The sequence below is a fragment of the Lissotriton vulgaris genome, chromosome 4_1 (assembly GCF_964263255.1).
Source record: "Lissotriton vulgaris chromosome 4_1, aLisVul1.2, whole genome shotgun sequence".
NCBI classification, from domain to species: Eukaryota; Metazoa; Chordata; class Amphibia; order Caudata; family Salamandridae; genus Lissotriton; species Lissotriton vulgaris.
This window is the reverse complement of record NC_141691.1, coordinates 1,587,802,571-1,587,822,539: the sequence shown is the minus strand read 5'-3', so window position 1 is coordinate 1,587,822,539 and position 19,969 is coordinate 1,587,802,571. Positions and strand designations below refer to the sequence as shown.

The window sequence follows — 19,969 nt, the reverse complement described above, 5'->3', positions numbered from 1 at the left end:
TTTCGGGTAAGCCATTCGAGGTGTGAAAGTGTATTCCTTTTTCTGGGATTTTTGTGAAGGATATTTTTTCGACTGATTGTGTGCATTTGTATATCTTTACTTGTTCCGTCCAAAACATTGGTAATGCTCCCTCATCGAATTGCGGCTGTTGCTCCGTTACAGATCTTGCTTTTCAGAATAATTTAAGGGGGCTCTGTTGGGTGAAAGGATTTTGACTGGGAGAAAAAATGTGCAAGGGACAGACCTAAATATATAAAAAAAATCATGTTGAACACAACCAGTTTCAGCATTCCTGAAGAAAAACTACTGTCAAGGGGGGCGGTTCCGATCCTGCTAAAAATCCTTAATTAACGGAGCCAGGCAGTCCCCGGAGGGGGTGTCACCCCTCGGGGCTCAGCAGCAGAGACTGCGGTGTCTCCCGGTGAAAAACGGTGGCCGGAGACGTAGTTGCGGTGCGGGGCTGCATGCTCGCGGACCAGGCCGCAATCCCCGGACTTTCCTAGGGAGCTGCCCGGCCTACGTCGCTGTGCGTGCGGCTGGATTGGCGGAGACAGGCCCAGTCTGGCCGGAGCCCTAACAGAGAGGAGGACGCTGTGGACAGGAGCCGAGTGTGTGAGAGCTGCTGCAGCGGGGTGTGAGGAAGGGGGGAAAAAGCCTTGCAACACCCTATAACTGAAGGAGACCTAGCGAGGGCCTGGCTACGGCGGTACGCTAGGCCGGGAAAACATCGCCTCCTTTAACAGACGGCTTCCCGGAGCTGCGGCACTACAGACAGGCTTGACCCCAGACTCGGATCCGGTCACATCGCCTTAAACGGTGGGCCGGCGCCACGAGCGCGTATACTGGCTGGAAACACGCGTGGCTGCCGCTGCAGGAGGTGGGCCTTCCCAAGCAAGTACCCTCGGCCCCTTGCCTACACAACGACTAGAGTTGGCGAGAGCCCAGGTACAGGAGGGCTGACACGAGCGCAGGCTACCAAGAGGGCAAGAGGTGAGGCCGCGGGAGCGAGGGAAGGTGGTGCGGGCTGGATTCACTGGACTGCTGCCCCTCCCCCCTCCCCGCCATCTTGCGACGCGGTACCCAGACACTAGGCCTGCCTCCATCACAAAATCTACTGCGGAGGAGCGCCGAGAGCTGCTGAGCCTACCAGCGCATGGTGGACGCCTGGTCGGGCTGTGTTTGCACACTAAGTATTGCTGCCATAAAGAGCGCGACCACGCTTGGCGAGGTGGTTGGGAGGATAGGTGTGCTTGCGGCTGCGGTGGACAGTATCCATCGCATTTGTACCTGACGCTGCGGCTACACCATCGAGTAGCGCGACCGGGAGGGCAGAAGGGGACATAACTTGATTACCATAGCGCCAAGGCCTCTATCGCTGAAGAGGCTCTTTGGTCGGGTCTGGTTGCAAGCTGATTGGGGAGAAAGCCTTTCAAAACGGCTGCTTCAGAGCGGCGTATGCGAGGAGAGTAGGCTGCACCCTCAGCCTTTGCGGGTCCGTGGCGGACCTTTCCTGTGACATACCGGACGTCAGTCAGTCGAAGCCGGCTGGAAAGGTGTGCTGAAATAAGGAGTCTACGCGAGTGAGGCACGGCAGTGCAATATTGGGGACTCAATGGTGTAGATTGTCCGGCAGGTTGGAGAGCGCTAAATGCACTAGTCATCAGACCAGGAGGGTGCTGTAGAGAGGAGACCACACTGGTTCGCAGGAGCGGGCTGACGCGGGATTGGTGGCTGGAGTATCCCTTCAGAATTTGTTTCTGTCCAGGTGCGGTGAGACCAGTAGTTTCGACGACCTGTCTGTTCGCCATGGGCAAGGGCGACAAGACCCAGACCAAGCTGGCATTCGACCAACGGCGGGCAAAGGTGCCGGAATCTCAGGCGCCCGAACCATCACCACGGGGCAGGGCCCCTGAGAGCTCAATGTGCGCGGATATCAGAGAAATGCTGGTGTCAATGGAGAAAGGACTGCAAGACAGTATGGCGTCAATTGGTTCCAAAATTGATGCTCTCACGTACCGCATGGATCATATGTCAGAGCGGGTGGACAAACATGCGGAACGCCTTGACATGTCAGAGAGGCGTCTCACTGAAGTGGAAGAAGCGCAAACGGAATGGGACAAAGACCAGTTTGGTAGACTACTCCAGGTCATTCAGGATAAGTCGGAGGACTTGGAAGCCCGCTCGAGGCGCTCGAACATTCGCATTACGGGGGTTGCAGAGACGACGCAAACTGGTAAAATGGAACTCTTTGTGGAGAAACTCCTAATTACTCTCTTGGGAGAGGACGTTTTCTCACCAATGTTTATCGTGGAAAGAGCTCACCGCACGCTGGGACCTCGCCCGCGTCCGGGGGCACCCCCGAGACCGATAATAACAAAACTGTTGAACTACAGAGACAGAGATGCAGCGCTGCGGGTGGCAAGAGACAAAGGGAAGCTGCAGTTCGAAGGTATGGATATCTCCTTATACCCGGACTTCACTGCGAAAGTTCAAGAGGAAAGACGACACTTTGCGCCTTACAAGAAGCAACTTCGTGAACTAGGGCTGGACTACGCGATGTTGTACCCGGCGAAGCTGCGGATTAATAGACGAGGTAACTCACATTTTTTTACGAACCCCAGAGAACTCCAGAAATCCTTAAAAGAATGGTCTAAGGAACAGAGGAACAACCCAAGAAGTCAAAATGGAGAGCAGGACGAGGTCACCCAATTGGATGAGCAGGTCTAGGATGACTGCGGCAACTCAGGCTTTCTCACTGTTGGACTATTGGAGGCTGAACGAAGGGGTATGTACAGGAACCCCTACTGCAGTGAACCCTGGGAATTGTGCAGTATCGAATTATGGGACCTGAGGGGGCCAGTAAAGAGACTGTGATGCTACGACTGGGTGGGATCTTTGCATTATATCTGTGTCCAGCAGCCGACAAGTTAAATTGATTATCTGTTAGCCGAGATGGCTGCAGAGTATACTCTAATGCATATAGTTGTTGAACTTTAATAATACTATGTGGATCATAGAGATAATGGGGAGATGCCCTTTGAAGACTCACGGAGTAAAGATGTTGACTCACGTTGATAGGCATTAAGGGGTTAATGGTGCAGGGGTGATCTCGAGGTACACAATGCTGAAGTATGGTTATTTGTTTTTTCTGGTAACCTCTGCCCTAGTGCTATTAGCTCACATGGTCCCTAGTGGGGCCAGTTTGGGGATTGTTAAGGGAGTTTCCAGGGGGGGAGATGGGGGAGGGATAGGGTACTGCCTGGCCAGGTTGGGGGTGGTCGGCTGTGGGGGGGGGGGGGGGGGGGGGGGGAAATGAGATTGGGGGGGAGTTTTGGTTTTGGGGAGGGGGAGCTGAAAATTACGCCAAGCAGTGTGTTTCCCGGTTCTATTTATCGAAGACTGACTATGACAGCTATCGCCCTACAGAGTATGGTCAACAGGGTCTGGAGAATTCCGTTTGATGACTATAAAGCCTCACTGCTGGGATGACAGATACAAGTGGAATGAACGCAGAAGGCGATTCTGAGTCTCTGAGAGCGTTGACCTGGATTGTGAGAGGGCTCAACGATTATCGCAAACTTAGAAAGGTGTTAAATTATTTACACAGACATCACATTGAATTCGCCCTTATACAAGAAACTCTCCTCCCACTTACGAGTAAGATGCTTTTAGCTAAAGGGCTCGGGGTAACAGTGTGGCTGCCAGGTTTACTCAGTGTGGCTGCCAGGTTTACTACACACTCCAGAGGGGTGCTCACATGGGTCAACCCTAGATCCAAATTAAAATGAACACTGATTGAAGCGGACTTGGAAGGCCGCTATTTAATTAACAGGTGTGTTGGCAAAGGACACGATCTTATAGTGGTTAATGTCTATGGCCCCAACTATGACAACTCTGAGTTTTATGCTGCCCTAGCTACTCATTGCAGAGCCCACGTTCGCTCCAGAATGTTGTGGGGGGGGGGGGGGGGGGGGGTGATTTTAATTTTGTGTTCAACCCGGACCTAGATAGATCGGCGGGGCCAGCCCGACGGCCAGCGGCTGCGGCCCTGCACATGCAGGCGGAACTTGTCAAATTAGATCTTGTTGACATCTGGAGACACAGGCACCCCACAAGGGGCGGATATACACACTACTCAGCCTATCATGATGTCCATACAAGAATTGACTACTGGCTGGCATCCCAGGCAATTCTCAATAGTATTAAGGGGTGTGCGATATTACCGCGTACCCTCTCGGACCACTCTCCCTTACTCTTGGTACTGGAAACGCCGGTGAAGAGAATTCCTCCATTTACATGGCGGTTTCCCCCTTATTCATTATTAGATGAAGTATTCAGAGGAGAATTGGCAGAGGATATAGACAGCTTTTTGAGATCAATTTGGGGTCTGTTGATAGTTTTCAGACAGTATGGGACACATTTAAGGTGTATATCCGGGTTATGGCAATGGCCAAACACTCAAGTGTACTCAAGGCTATAAGGCAAAGACTGAAGCATCTTGAAACCCAACTGTCGGATCTAGAAAGGCAGCAGCAGAACAACTCTGATGCTGACACTGCAGCGCAAATCAAAATACTAATCACTGACTATAATGAGGAGGCGGATAGGGAAGGGCAGCACATGGGAAAATACGCCACAAAAATAAATAAATAAATAAATAAATAAAAAACTACTGTCAAGGCATAAGCTACATTTACCCAAAACAGACAGAAGCAACATCTAGAAAGAAGTCTCTGATATAGATGTTTGAATAAATTTGTAACAGATTATATCGCTTTGATGGTTATAAATTTAGATCACGATTTTAAATCAATTAGTGCTTTGTACTAGATTGGATGTTGGTCAATATCAGTTGAAAGTCTGCAGCTGGTAGATGTAAAAAAAGACAGGCATATCACGAGGGCATAATAGCCAAAACCGATTTAGGAATTGGTTAGAAATGTGAGGATTGCATGTATGCAAAATACCGTTACCGAATGGACAGACATATAGGGCCAGATGTAGGTGAAATAGATTTACCGATTTTAAATTACCGAATTTTACCGATTCGGTAATTGAAAATCGGTAAATCTATGGTGTCGACATGTAGGTATTCCAGATGTGCTGGAATACCGAATCGGATGATTTCGGTATTTACCGATTCGGTAAATACCGAATCGGTAATGCCCATTCATTCCTATGGGCTTTGAAGCCCATAGGAATGAATGGGCATTACCGATTCGGTATTTACCGAATCGGTAAATATCGATTTTCACAAGGGTGCAGGGGGTGTCACTTTGACACCCTCTGGCACCCCCAAAACAGGCTCGGGTGCCATGTGGCAGGTATACATGCCCTAAGGGCAGGTCTGCCTGTCACATGGCATAGGTGTGCATGCACACATGTGCATGCACACCTGAATCGGTATTTTACCATCAAATTGGATTTGATGGTAAAATACCGATTCGGTAAGGCTCCTGGGACTCTGAAGAGTCCCACCTACATATGGGTGGCTCAGAATCGGTAAATTTACCGATTTTTTATTTTACCGAATCGGTAATTTTACCGATTCGGTAAAATAATGCCCCCTACATACCAATCAGCTATTTACCGATCGGTAACGGCCGAAAATACCGATTTTCGGCCGTTACCGACCGACCTACATCGGGCCCTAAATGCCCTGAGGAAATTCACATGTGGTGAACGAAACGCGTTGGCTGTCTCATTTTAATCAACAAAGAAAATAAAGAAGGTTTGGAACATATGGAACTGGACTTTTGTTGAATCGACTGTAACTTTTCGGTTCACCATCATTTGTGAGAATTGATTCAAATTGTGCTACAATCAAACCAGCCACTCAATGTGGTTCAGTCACGAATACATTCAAAACATGGCAACTCCGGATCCAAACTAAAACATATTTCCATTAAAAGGGGGTCGCAATTTCTTAGTCCTCAGACCGAACCCCTGGACCTTACTGCATGACCAGCTGAGACACTCCTGTAAAATATTTTCTTTTAAAAAGCATTAAAACACATAATACTTTTAACAAAACTTTGAAAGAGCAGCACAAGATTCCCCTTGGCAGTGGGCACAATACAAATATCAAACTAGAATATGGGTCATCTTTTCTATCTTTTTCTTTCAAGACAGATTACTCAAGAAGCTGATCGATAGGTAGTTATAAAAATATACTTTTACCAGAATCTTAGCAATGTAGATAATCACCATAGCTATTTAACAGTGTTAAATATTTCTTACTTCAGGAGTCCCACAAAAGGTGCTGGTGGTGTCACTAGAAGAAATGCCTTCTTTGCACAGTCCAAAATCGGTTAAAACAATGTGCCCCTAGATAAAACAAACAAGTTGTTAGCATTATATTAAAATTAATGGTCTAATCTAAAAGCAACATATATACAATGAAAAACATGATTGGCTTTCGACTACAAAGCAGAACAGTAGAAGTTTAATTTCTCCAAAGCAGGCTTAAGCTTTACACGATATTTTATGTCAGGACTGGAGGAGAGGATTATGCTATCCTTCCTCACTTTACTTTTTTACAGCAGCGATTTTAAACATCATATTAAAACTACCTTTCCCATGAAACCTAGGGAAAGGGCAACATAAAATAGTAACCAATAAGAACAATGTGAGTCCAACAATAGTCCTACTTCTATTGTCATGCTCTTTCTTGGTTGCTCTGCTGCTTTAAGATAAGTGTCTCCTTTCTCTCTGGGTTTTTGGGGTATTTCAATGTGTCTTCATGGTTTTACTCCCACTGATCAATGGGGGGCCGCAGGAAAGCACCTCAGCACGCCTCACGCGGCGTCGGTTTGCTGTGAATACTGCAGCCATTTTTGTGTACAGTACAAGCCTCCGTACACGAGAGGGCACTCTCCACCCGATTTGAACCATAGTGGGCCACTGAAGACCTCGGTGACAAGGCAGCTGTTTGAATACTCACAGTTTTTCTGCCTCAAGAGCCTTTGCTCACAGCACCTGGAGACAGGCGTCCCTATTGGGGTCTGTACAGGCTAGTGCTTACAGCCAGATAGCGGTGTGGATTTCCGCATGGGTCAGTTTTTTTTGCCCCTATGGACATCTCAGCCCAATTACTACCTGTAACGCTCCACCTGGGGTCTGTACATAGCAAGCAGGTCCAACACTTTCCCAAACACTTAGGGGACATCCCAGGTGCACTGCCCGTAGATATCTAAGGGCACAATTATCAAGGGCCGGAACCCCACTTCAGAGCCAGAGGCTCTATAAGTGCTGTTCCACAGTGTAGTGTCCTGCGAGACACATTCTAGTGTCCCGCAGGAAGGAGTAGTTTCTGTCCTGTAACTCCAGTTCTGTAGTAGGGGGTCTCTGTGTATAGTCCTAATCTAGTGAATAGTCCCGCCCATGTGCGTGGACCCCGGAGCAATCAAAAATAATCTCTTAAATTGTCAAAAAATGAAGACCTGCACAGACACTTAAGAGAGAATTTAAAGACAGATAATGCAGCCTATATCCATAGGCTACACTGTCCAGTACTTCAACTAGAAATTCCACCAAAAGCCCACAAACAGAACAGCCTGTCCAGTGTTTTCCACAGAAAAAATCCTTCCCCTACCAGCAGAAGCCTCTGGAATGATAGAGAAAGTGGTGGACAGACAAGCCCCATAGGCTGCCATTATGTGGCTCAGAACAGGATACTGTGCCTTTAAGAGAACTTTCCAGAACTCTCTCAGTATCCCAGAATGCACAGCAGGTCCCTTTTACTTTCAGTTCTTTTTGAAGGCGTAACACGCCAGACCTGTAGCATTCCTTACATGAATATCCTTCTCCACCGGGGAGGAGGGTGGGCGCTTAGGACTATAACAGAGATACCCCTACTACAGAACTAGAGTTACAGGACAGAAACTACTCCTTCTGTAGTAGGGGATCTCTGTGTATAGTCATAATCTGGTGAATAGAATGACAAGCCCATCCCTACACCAAAGCGGCGGTGGAGAGAAGAAAATTAACACCACTACTGTGCGAACAGATTTAGCAGCGAAGCCTGCCCAACCTGAGCGTCTGCCCTGGTATCAGTGTCCAGACAGTAATGCTTAGCAAAGGTATGGACCGACTTCCAAGTGGCTGCCTTGCAGATTTCTGCAATTGGAACATTACGCAGCAAAGCAGTCGTGGCAGCTTTGCCCCTGGTGGAATGAGCCTTAGGTTTACCCCTAAGGTCTTATTAGCCTTTTGGTAACACAATTGTATACAGGACACAATCCACCTAGAGATGGACTGTTTCGAGGTAGCAAGACCGGTCCTGACTGATCCATAATTGATAATCAATTGGTCTGACCTACGAATATGCTTGGGTTTTATCCAGATAAAATGTTCACACCCTCCTCACATCCAGGGAATGCAGAGACCTTTCCGCTGGAGATGAAGGATTCTGAAAAAACGTAGGTAAAGTTATGGTCTGGTTAACATGGAAATCAGAGATAACCTTTGGAAGAAATTTAGGGTAAGTACGCATAACAACCTTAGCAGCATGAAATACAGTATAAAGTTCTTGGCAACACACCGCCTGAATTTCACTCACCCTGCAGGCCGATGTGATGGCCACGAGGAACGCCGCCTTCCAGGACAGGTGCTGCAACGAAGCCTTATGAATAGGTTCAAAAGGCTCCTTCATCGATCTGGACAGCACCACATTCAATTCCCATGAAGGCGAAGGAAGCCGGACAGGAGGGAACACTTTCTTCAAGCCTTCCAAAAAGTCCTTGATCACAGGGATCTGGAAGAAGGAAGTATGTGAAGGGCATTTCCTGTAGGCAGTCAGCGCAGCAAGATGAACCTTAATGGAATGGAAATTAAGGCCAGACTGCGCCAAATGTAGAAGATACAGAAGGATGACATCTTCCTTACATGTAGTTGGATCATAGTTCTTGGACTTGCACCAGATGCAGAATCTCTTCCACTTGTAAGCATAGGAAGCCCTATTGGAAGGTAGCTTCGCCTCCCTCAGTATGTCCATACGATCTTCCGGTAGATTCAAATGGCCATATTGCACTATCTCAGGAGCCATGCCGCCAAACTCAAAGACGAGAGGTTGGGTTGCACCATCTGCCCCCCGAACTTCGTGAGAAGGTCCGGCTGGCACGGCAGCCGTATGTGAGGAAGGAGGGACCGGTGAAGCAGGTCCGTGAACCACCACTGCCTGGGCCATTCCGGGGCAATCAGCAATCAGGATCATCCGCGCCCTGGACTGGGACAGCTTGATGAGCACCGCCGGAATCAGGGAAATGGGTGGAAAAGCGTACAGAAAGTTGTTTGACCAGCTGATCAATAGCACATTCCCCAGCGTCCCCTGCTGGTAGTACCTGGAGGCGAAGTCTCGGCATTTGCTGTTTTCGGCGGTGGCGAACAGATCTACGTCTGGAGTCCCCCATTTGCGAAGACTTCTCCTAGTACTTTGTCGTTTATGACCCATTTGTGGTTTTCCTGAATCAGTCTGCTCAGTGCGTCCGCCTGAACATTCTGCACACCTGGTAGATGGGTAGCCGTTATCGTCAATCCTCTGGCTAGAAGCCAGCGCCAGATGCACCTTCTGCGACAGGGTGCGCAATCTCGAGCCCCCCTGCTTGTTGAGGTAATACATCGTGGTCGTATTGTCCATCTGTACAAGCAGAGAGTTGGTCTGGAAGGACGGTTGAAAGGCCTTCAGCGCCAAGTGAACAGCTCCAGAAAGTTGATGTGGTACGTGGACTCCATCGTGGTCCACGTTCCTTGTATCTGTAAGTCTCCAGAGTGCGCCCCCCAGCCGTGGAGAGACGCATTCGTCACGATAGTCTGTGTGGGAATGTCCTTGTGGAAGGGAACGCCTCTGAGGAGATTCTCCGCTGAACACCACCACTTCAGAGACTGAAGAGCATGCAGAGACAGTCGTATCTCGTCGTCCCAAGATCCTTTCCTCTGATCCCACTGATCCTCCAAGGACTCCTGCAATGGTCTCATGTGCAGTCGAGCGTGTGGCGTGAGGAAGATACAAGAGGCCATCGACCCCAGTAGAGAAGACAACGTCCTCACTGTTGTAGATGGAGTGGTCATAGGAGCCTGAGCCTTCCGAAGGAGTGATAACCGTCTCTCCTCCGAAGGAGACACGCTTGCTGACAGCGTTTGATGGAGGCTCCCAGGTACTGTATGCACTGGACCGGAGTTGGGACAGACTTGGACATCTTGATGTGCAACCCCAGCTTGTTCAAGAGAACGCACGTCTACTGGAAGTGCGCTTGAGCTTCCGAGAAGGAGGAGGCCTTGATCAACCAATCGTCCAGGTACCGGTAGACAAACACCTTGTTCTTCCTCAGGTGTGCAGCTACCACTGCCATGCACTTCGAGAACGTTCTGGGCGCAGACTTCAGCCCGAATGGCAGTACTGTGTACTGATAATGATTGGCGCCGATCTATGTGCAATGGGCACATGGATGTAAGCATCCTGTAGGTCTATAGCACACAGCCAGTCTCCCTGTTGCAGCGGAGGATAAATCTGATGCAACGACAGCATGCAAAATTTCTCTCTGCGAATCCACTTGTTTTCTTGTCGCAAATCCAGAATGGGCCTGAACTCTTTCTTGTCCTTCTCGCGAACCAGAAAGAACCGTGAGTACAGACCTCTTCCCCTTTGAGACAGAGGTATGTCTTCGATCGCCCTTTTCCTTAACAGGGTATCGGCTTCCGCCTGCAGCTCGCGCAGTTGAAACTGCGAGCTGACCGGTGGAATTGATGGAGGCGGGCTGATGAACTGAAGACTGTATCCATTGCAAACAATATTCAGCACCCACTTGTCCTGAGTAATTTTTCTCCACTCTGCCAGAAAAAATTGAATGATTTCCCCACCCGAGTGGGTAACGGATGCGGGGGAAGTAGCCGCTCAGGGCCTAGACCCGGCCGGGCCTTTGTTCGCTGCTGCGGACTGCTGGCCGCCTCTGCCCTTCTGGCGCTTCTGGAAGGGCCTCCGGAAGTGCTGCTGCTGTTGTTGCTGCTGTCCCGAAACCTGTCCTCGCCCTCTGCCCTGCGCCCCGAACCGTCTCTGGAACGGGCAGTAGGTCTTCTTCTCCCTGGGCTTCTCCAACCCGTCGGCCGTCAGGGTCTCGGCCTCCGCTTTCATGCGGGCCATTTCGTCATCCGCATGCTTGCCAAACAGGGTTTCCCCTGAGAAAGGCTGGTTGGCCACCGGCTGCTGAGCCTCTGGCTTGAGGGATGTAAGGCGAAGCCAAGCGTGGCGCCATTGGTTGATACCATGGCAGTATCCAAGCGCCGCCAGAAGAGACACATCAGCAGCCGCGCTGATGAGTTGGTTAGACACCAACATCCCCTCATTCAGGATCTCCTGAAAGTCCTCTCTCTTCTCTCGAGGAAGGAGCTCCACGAATTGCTGGAGGGACTCCCATAGGGCTCGATCATATCGCCCTAGCAAAGCCCCGGCACTGGCCGCCTTCATCGTGGTAGAAGCTGTCCCACAGACCTTCCTGCCAGCCGAATCTATCCAGCGGCTTTCCTTATCAGGAGGCACAGCAGATGACGGGGTGGTGGCGTGTTGCTTCCTAGCCGCCGTCACTATGACAGAGTCCGGTGTATGATCCATCCGAAGAAAGGCCGGGTCAGCCTCCGGAGCCCGGTATTTCTTGAGAAGCCTGGAGGGGGCTGCCTTCGTGACCGCTGGAGTTAGAAACAACTCCTCGGTGGGTTCCACCAGTCCTGGCACTAGAGGCAGCTAAGGCAGAGACAGGTGCTTTTTATGCAGCGTCTTGAAAATCACGGACGTCGTGGGCGTAGGCACCGCCACTGTAATGCCCAACTTAGCCGCACCCCTCAGTAGAACATCTTGAAAGGAGACTATGTCGTCTACCGGCGACACTCTCGTCCCCGGGGTTTCCGACAAGGTCGGCGAATAGTCCCTGGTCCCAGAAGAGTGTGTGCGGGATCTTGATCTGCGCCTCCTGTGGCGTCGTCGTGATCTTGTCGACGACCGGTGGCGACTCCGCGACCTGCCCCTCCTGTCTGAGCGAGAACGTGATCTTCTCGGCTGCGGACGCTCCACAGGTTCCACCGGAGCAGGAGACTTCGGACGCTCCACAGGCCTCACCGGAGCGGGCGACTTCGGACGTTCCACAGGCCTCACAGGAGCAGGCGACTGCGGCCTGACCGGGCGCCGCGTTTGAGGGGTCCCCTTTGGAGGCGTCGGGTACCGAGGCAGCAAAGCCGTGCTAGGCGGCAGAAATGGAGGCGGGGTGGGAGTCTGGGGGGGAGGGCCCCTGGGCAATGGAGGAGGAGGAGTGGGCGTCATTGGTTTTGGAGGTGTATATACCTCGGAGTACACAGAGCCCTGTGACTCCCTTTTCTTCTTGGGCGGCGGCGAGGGTGAGGCAGAGCCTGCCGGCGCATGCCGCCGGCGGGTCCCAGCGGACCCAGAGGAACTCCTGGCGCCAGAACTCCTTCTGCGTTTCTTTGGCGTCGAAGAACGCCGCCTTGACGGCGACCGTCGTTCCCTCGACGTCGTACTTCCTCGTCTCGACGACGAACGCCCTTGTCTCGACGACGAGCGTCCTCGCCTCAACGCCGAACGCCTCCGTCTCGACGGTGAACGCCTCCTCGACAACGTACGCCTCCTGTACGACGAACGTCTCTTCGACGCCGAACGTCTGCGAGACTTTGACGTCCTTCTCGACGTCAAGGATCCCCTCAACGCTGACCTCCTCTTCTTCGGCGACGGCGAACGGCGGTGTCGCCTCGAGAGCGAGCGCCGACGCCGGTACGCCTCTCGACGTTGATGACTCTACGACGATGAAGATATCGTCAACGGCGATCTCGACGGCGGTCTAGTCAGGTCCCTCGACGCCGAACATCGACGTCGCCTCGACCCAGAGCCTGGGGAGACAGGGAACAGACCGCAGTCACCCCTCTCGACGCCGTCGTCGGTGCAATCAACGCGGGCGAGGAACGGGGACGTTTGCTGGACTTCCTGCCCTTGGGGAGCCCCCCAGAGGCCTCAGCATGGGCAGACCCAGACCCACCTTGTGCCTTCAGTCTTCTTTCTTCCAGGCCTTGGAGCCTGATCTTCAATCTGTCCCTCAGGGTCCTGCTGGTAAAGGACTGGCAAATGTTGCACTCCTCAGGGGCATGAGATGAAGGAAGGCAGAGGATACACACCTCATGTAGGTCCGACTTGGCCTTCTTCCTCGAGCACTACGGGCATTTATCAAATAATGCAGGCATATTTGATAAAAATAGAGTGCTCAGATGATAGAAACAAGGAAGAGGGCACCAAAACACGTCGTGTGAAGACTCTAAAACACTCAAAAGTGCAAAACATTCTTTAATAAACCCAAAAAAGGGAGAGCTCAATGCTCCAGGGTCCTGCTAGCAGGAGCTGGAAAAAAGAACCGAAAGTAAAAGGGACCTGCTGTGCATTCTGGGATACTGAGAGAGTTCTGGAAAGTTCTCTTAAAGGCACAGTATCCTGTTCTGAGCCACATAATGGCAGCCTATGGGGCTTTTCTGTCCACCACTTTCTCTATCATTCCAGAGGCTTCTGCTAGTAGGGGAAGGATTTTCTCTGTGGAAAACACTGGACAGGCTGTGCTGTTTGTGGGTTTTTGGTGGAATTTCTAGTTGAAGTACTGGACAGTGTAGCCTATGGATATAGGCTGCATTATCTGTCTTTAAATGCTCTCTTAAGTGTCTGTGCAGGTCTTCATTTTTTGACAATTTAAGAGATTATTTTTGATTGCTCCGGGGTCCACGCACATGGGCGGGACTATTCACTAGATTAGGACTACACACAGAGATCCCCTACTACAGAAGTTGTCATTCCAGCCACTCCCTCGAGGGCTGGACACACTGCACCCCCACACCCACCCATCACGGGTGCCATGAGTGACACGGGCCCGTCAATAAAAGGGCCCGAGGGCACGTGCTCGCGGCCAGTTGCCGCTATGTATCTCTTAGTGTCTGTGTCCATCATTTGCATGAAGTGGGCCTGAGGCCAACACCACATTGGCGACGAGCGGGCCGACAACCGTGCGTGGGCTGGCCACTCCTTCACTTTCCTGCGTAGGAGACAGTCTAGCCCATGTCTAGGGCACCCCCTTCTGTCAGCCCAACACTTCCTGAGTGGGGGGAAAAGGAGGAAAAATGTTGCTGCACACATAGCGTTCGAGGATCCCCCGCTGCTAACCCTGCTGCAAAGGACAAGGATCCGACTCCGGGAGCTCCTCCGGTGCCCACAAGTGCAGAACCTACACCAAGAGGTCAACGGTCACACCTGTAGGTGAGCGGAAGCTATGCCAGCACGGCTGCGAGCCGTCGATGAATCAGCCCTCCAGCAGGGTCCATAGGGACTGCAATGTCAAGGACAGTACCTATGAGTCTACCATGACCTGCATGTGAAGAGGTCGCCCCTACGATCGAACTCCAGGGGAGATGAGTTGCTCTGCCGCAGTCCACAAGGAAAACCCCAAGGTGCTGTCTTGAAATGCCCACGCGGGTGGCAAGACTCCTACTCACCACACTCCCTGCCGCCACGGCCCCCGCAAGCCGAGACTGAGTCTAACCCAGTGGATCTAAAGCCTACACCGGCACGGTGAACTTCGCGCTGCTGGGTGATTACCCCCTGCTCCCACGTATGCAGGAAAGCACAGGCAGCACCCGCTGTGCGCAGCCTCCCAGCACGTTGTAAATAGCAGCACTCCAGCAGGCCTCTCAATTTTATCTTTGCGGAAACAGAAAGGAAAAGAGCAGTAGACACTCACCCTGCACCCTGTCTCGAGTCGCAGCAAAAAGGAGGTAGTGTGTTGTATATTTATACTTACTTCAATATGGCTACTTGATGTCAGTAGTACTTTCTTGGTGTTCTATCTTCCCAACCTCCCATAGTACCTAAGAGTGTTCTATTTGGTATGTGAAGATTCCAGCCTTGGCAGTTGATGGTCTGGTGAGCTGTGAGGATTACTGCTCTGCTGTGTAACTTAATAAATCTATCTTAATAACCTGAATATGTGTCCTGCTGCCTACCTAATCTACTTACAACATTTTGGCGACATTCTGCGCTGACCAGACCAGAGAAGAAGAGCTGAAGAACAGCGCAGCACGAGCAAGACCTCACAACCAAGAACCCACGTAAATGCAGCAATAAACAAGAAGATAATCAACTGTAATCTTCAAAAGGCAAGCAAGTAAGAAGTAACCAGCCGCAAGGAAAAAAAAAATCTATATGATAATGTGGCCCCCTTCTGCTCCAAGAAATAAGGAATAAGAAACTTGGAACCTGCTACAATCCAGAAACATGTAACTTGCTGTATGAAAGAAGTTTTCAACCGCAATTGGAAGAAGAAACCAATAGAATCAAAAAGTACAAAAGAGAGGAAATCAGCCGCAAGAAAGAAAAGATAAGGAATAGAAAAGAAAGCTGTGTCCATAGTAACGCGACAATCAGTTTTTAAAAAAAAGAAACCTGCCAAATAATGCCACGAAGAAGAGATGCAAATCTCTAAGCAAGCCTCTGCCACGAACGAGAGAAGCGCTAATAAATCATCTAAGCAAATTGAAGGTCATTGAAGAGACAAGAGCTTCACTGCACTTAGCCCAGTCACTATCATCCAGAAGTCCCGATTTCCTGTTTTTAATCGCCAATAAGAACAGACCAGGTGAGCGATCTTACTTTACATCTGCCAACTGCCTTGCCGTTTGTATGCAGAGAGATCCTTCTGCTGAGAGGTCATCTGTGCTCTGAAGACGTCTGAGAATCTTCGTGGGTCCTAGTGGAGAGGCTGTGTCTTCTGTGTTCTAGCGTCTGTATTTTGTCAATATTACCATCGTCTAGTTGGAGCTGAGAGTAACTTAAAAGGTCACGACGTGAGGGCAACGTGTAACGTCGCGACGCAAGTAAGCCATCTTGCTGTTTGGTCCCCATAGTTACAGGAACAACGCAACGCTGCCGACCGCCCATCACGAACACGAAGCAAATGTCGCGTTACTCCGGTCCGATGCATAGTGCTCTGTGCTCTAACTTATTGGAGAAGTGTGGCTCAATGGTTAGAGTGGCAGACCCTGATGCAGAGGTCTAGCCCGGGACCAGGGTTCAATTCCCCGCCTCGGCGGGTCTTGGGCTCAAAAATTCCACAGACCTGATAATTCTCGCCTCGGTGCCTATTCCAATCATAGAGTCCCACTCTGCAACTCTGGGCAATAGCTTGCTTAATCTCCACAACGACCCCCACAACGCTAAGGATGCCTGGCCTTCACCCTGGGGGTGCCCAGGAGTGGACGCCTCACAGGGAAAAGCCAGGACGGGTTCCACAGCGGTATTCGTACAAGCGCCTTGAGACCCTTGCGGGTGAGTAGTGCGCTATACAAGCAGGGCTTTAAGTGGGCCGGGTCTACAGGGGTCTGAGCACCGGCAGTTTTTTAAAAGGGGCCTCGAAACGGGTCTCTATCGGGCTCTGTTTTGAGCCCTGGCACAGACGGCACGCTTTTTTCCGGACTGCAGTGACAGCAGTTTGCGTTCACTGCAGTCCGGAAAAAAGAGCCAGGGCGCAAAACAGCCCGATAGAGACCCGTTACGAGAGAGCAAGCACATCGATGTGTGCTCCCCACACTGCTCACTTCTCACTAGCAGAGAAGTTACGGCATGACGTCATGCCAGGTGAGGGTTGTGTGGGAAGGGAAATCCTTTTAAAGAGTCATTTTCTTTCTGGATTTCCCTTCTCTTTCTGAAACGCAAGAGCAGCAACATTGTGGTAGGTTCACCAGGGCTTTAATTAGAGGGGTTTTCAATATTATATTTAACAAGCCATAGTTGCAGCTTATTTATCTTATGCAACTAATAACAATTGACAAAGCCAATAGTCCTTACTTGTTGTAGGGACGATGTTACTTGTTGTATCACATACCTGGATGCAATGGCAGAAACAGCAAAATACAAGTCGGGCGGCACACTATGCTAAACAGATTTTTAGCATAAGTGTTTTAAAACCACGCCCCTACTTACACTGCAACGCCCCTTTGAGAGACCCCCCCAGTTTTTTAATCCCACTTAAAGCCCTGTATACAAGTATCAATTTACATTGGTTCAGACTGCAGTTGGTAAGCACTTTGCTAGACAACCTCGAGGTAAGAGAAGCGCAAGCAGTATTCATGGCATGCGCTACCAGCTGTTTAATGACATTTTGTATGTGTGTGTATTTTGGGAAAGATGCGGTTTGAGTAACTTTTAATGAGAATCTGTCATTCTAGCAGCTATCGCAATGCCGATGTGTCACAGAGGTAAAGAGTTTACGCCATTTCCATGAAACTGAAAATACGAGGCAGACACGATTTTGTTTTCATGGTATGCATGTGAAAGGGATCACATTTGATTGCCAGAGAAGCTGAATGCGGCGCTCGCACCTAGAATGCAGTTCGCAACTTGTCTCTACTGACATGAATACCAGCTCAAAGTTAGCATAATTACGATTTTAACAGTCTGCTTCCTTATGCCCCAGAAGATGAGCATCTGTGAGTTAGTTCTGTGCTGACAGTGAAAGAACAGTAATTAAACCGAGCATTTGAAAAATTTTCGTACACAAATGGACACAGTTACTTAGTGAAATCTTCACAACAGTGCCACCTACTGGACTTTTGTAAAAACAACAGAAAGTGTCAATCCAGAATTAAAGTGTTTTTAAGTGTTGATTCGGTTGAAGATTAGAGCTGTCACATCAGTGTTATTCACAAGCTTCGCATTCTGCGAATAAAAGCCTAAGAGCCACTTACATTGTGTATGTTCACACAATGTCATCTTTTACGGAATCACAAACTATTGTGCAAAAGGCAAGTAAAAAGGCAATTCAAAGTGGTTATGAAAGTTAAGCTGTCAACTGTGAAGCAGCAGCAGCGCAGTGTTGTGGAGCCAGAGCTGCTCAGTTCAACAGCAGAATCTCAAACCTTAGATGGAGAGTCCTGTGAGGAAAAGGGGGCAAGAGGCCCAGAATGGTCAGTGGGAAAAGTCCCAGAACCACGAAGGAGAGCTGGAAAAGAGAGTCCACAAAGGGGGACAAAGGTCCCAGAAGAAAAAAAAAAGTGAACAAAGGTTCCAACTTATCTAGAAAGGGACAACGGATGTCCCAGAATCAGTATCGGGAGTGGATAAAGGGTGTCCCAGGGGCGAGAGTCTTCATGACGAGATTTGTGACAGAGAAGAGTTCCAGTACCACTAAGAGAGAGCTCACAAAGGGGACAAAGGTCCAGGAAGAAAAAAAGTGAACAAAAGTTCCAACCTATCCAGAAAGGGACAATGGATGTCCCAGAATCAGTACCGGGAGTGGACGAAGAGTGTCCCAGGACTGGGAGCGTTCACAACCGATATTCGTGACGGAAAGAGTTCCAGTACCACGACAGAAAATCGTGACAAGGTGGTTGTCTGAACCAGGATAAACGTTCCGCGATTTGAACCGGGCCTTATAGCCCACAGTACTGAGACAGTTTGTCCACAAAAGAAATACAATTTAAAGGTAACTCAGAGGCCCGAATCAAAACTAGAGGCCCATAACCAGAGAATAAGAACCAGAACCTAGACAACTGGTCCAGAACTTCATCTTGGACTGTAAGAGAACTGGCTCCTAATTTTTCTATGGGAACATTGTTCCAGAACTTTTTGAGCCTTGGAGGCATGTGTTGAACTGTTCTATCTTCAACAATGAGCGGGAAAGCCGCGACGGACAAATACTGATAGGAGAAAGTAAACTGTCTATTCCCGTTTTTGCTGGCCACAATGACAGATTGTAGAGAGTAGACTGTCAATCGAAGGGGAGAAGGTGGTCATCATGATCTTCATCATGATCCTGTTCCTCTGCCTTCGTGATCTGGAAGTCCATGAGGTCGCTGACCTCCTACGTGTTATATGTTTTCTTCTTCGTGTATTCCGTACTTTAACTCTTACTATGTGTTTGAGTCTTTCATTTTTGTTTTATCTGTAAAGGGAGAAGATATGTTGTATATTTATATTTACTTCAATATGGCTACTTGGTGTCAGTAGTCGTTTCTTGGTGTTCTATCTTCCCAACCTCCCATAGCACCTAAGAGTGTTCTATCTGTTATGTGAAGATTCCAGCCTTGGCAGTTGATGGTCTGGTGAGCTGTGAGGTTTACTGCTCTGCTGTGTAACTTAATAAATCTATCTTAATAACCTGAAGACGTGTCCTGCTGCTTACCTAATCTACTTACAACATAGTGCCACTGTGTGACCCTGAACCCTGCAAGGCCGCCTTTGCCTCTAGCAGCGCCCAAGGGATAAGGAAGTGTGCCCATCGTCAAGTAGCCCTACAGACCTCAGGGGAGGCCGCCTGCACTGCACCCGTCTTGGACAGAGACATCATGCAGCCGCCAAGTGCATAGAAGCAAGTTTCAAGCACCATCAGCCCCATGGAACAAGGCCCGCAGCGTGAAAAGCTGCTGGGGTTCGTGATGAGAATAGCCCCTCACCTACCTACCTGATCCTCTGGCAGTTGCCCTCACCTGCCTCAGAGGAATGGTGCAACTCCGGGACCATCTGCCTCGCTTTCACCAAGAAAAAAAAGGCCCCCGCATCAGAGAGACAGCCGGCAAACACCGGCAGCGTACTGCCACCTAGTAGTAGCCTGATGCATCACACCCTGCCACAAATGCACTATGCCAGCCTGACATGGCAAACACCTTTGACAAAAGGCAGATACAGGATCGCAGTGACAAGATATGCCCAGACAGGAGACTCCCAACTCAGGTCTCCACATAAAGGCATCCCAGCTCGAGGCAGTACAGCATAAGGAAAAGCACAGCACCTAAGGTGGTGAACAAAAGGTGTAAAACAACCCGTGCCACAGAATCACAGACCGCAGCACCTGTGAGGAGGAGCACAGCAAACAGCGCCAGCAAGGCTGCATCCAGCTCATGCAGGGAACAAAGATCCACACACAGGTTCTTAACCCCCACAAGA

General features: G+C 49.9%; 1 protein-coding gene across 3 annotated transcripts in view; it reads right to left on the bottom strand.

Moving 5' to 3' along the window:
- The window catches only part of SGK3 (serum/glucocorticoid regulated kinase family member 3), a 652,786-nt gene that overhangs the window by 191,945 nt on the left and 440,872 nt on the right, over positions 1 to 19,969 (bottom strand). For all 3 annotated transcript variants that reach the window (XM_086965820.1, XM_086965822.1, XM_086965821.1), the window contains one exon: positions 6,241 to 6,327. In XM_086965820.1, coding sequence (XP_086821946.1) covers positions 6,241 to 6,327 — 87 coding nt within the window. The remainder of the gene's footprint in view (positions 1 to 6,240; positions 6,328 to 19,969) is intronic.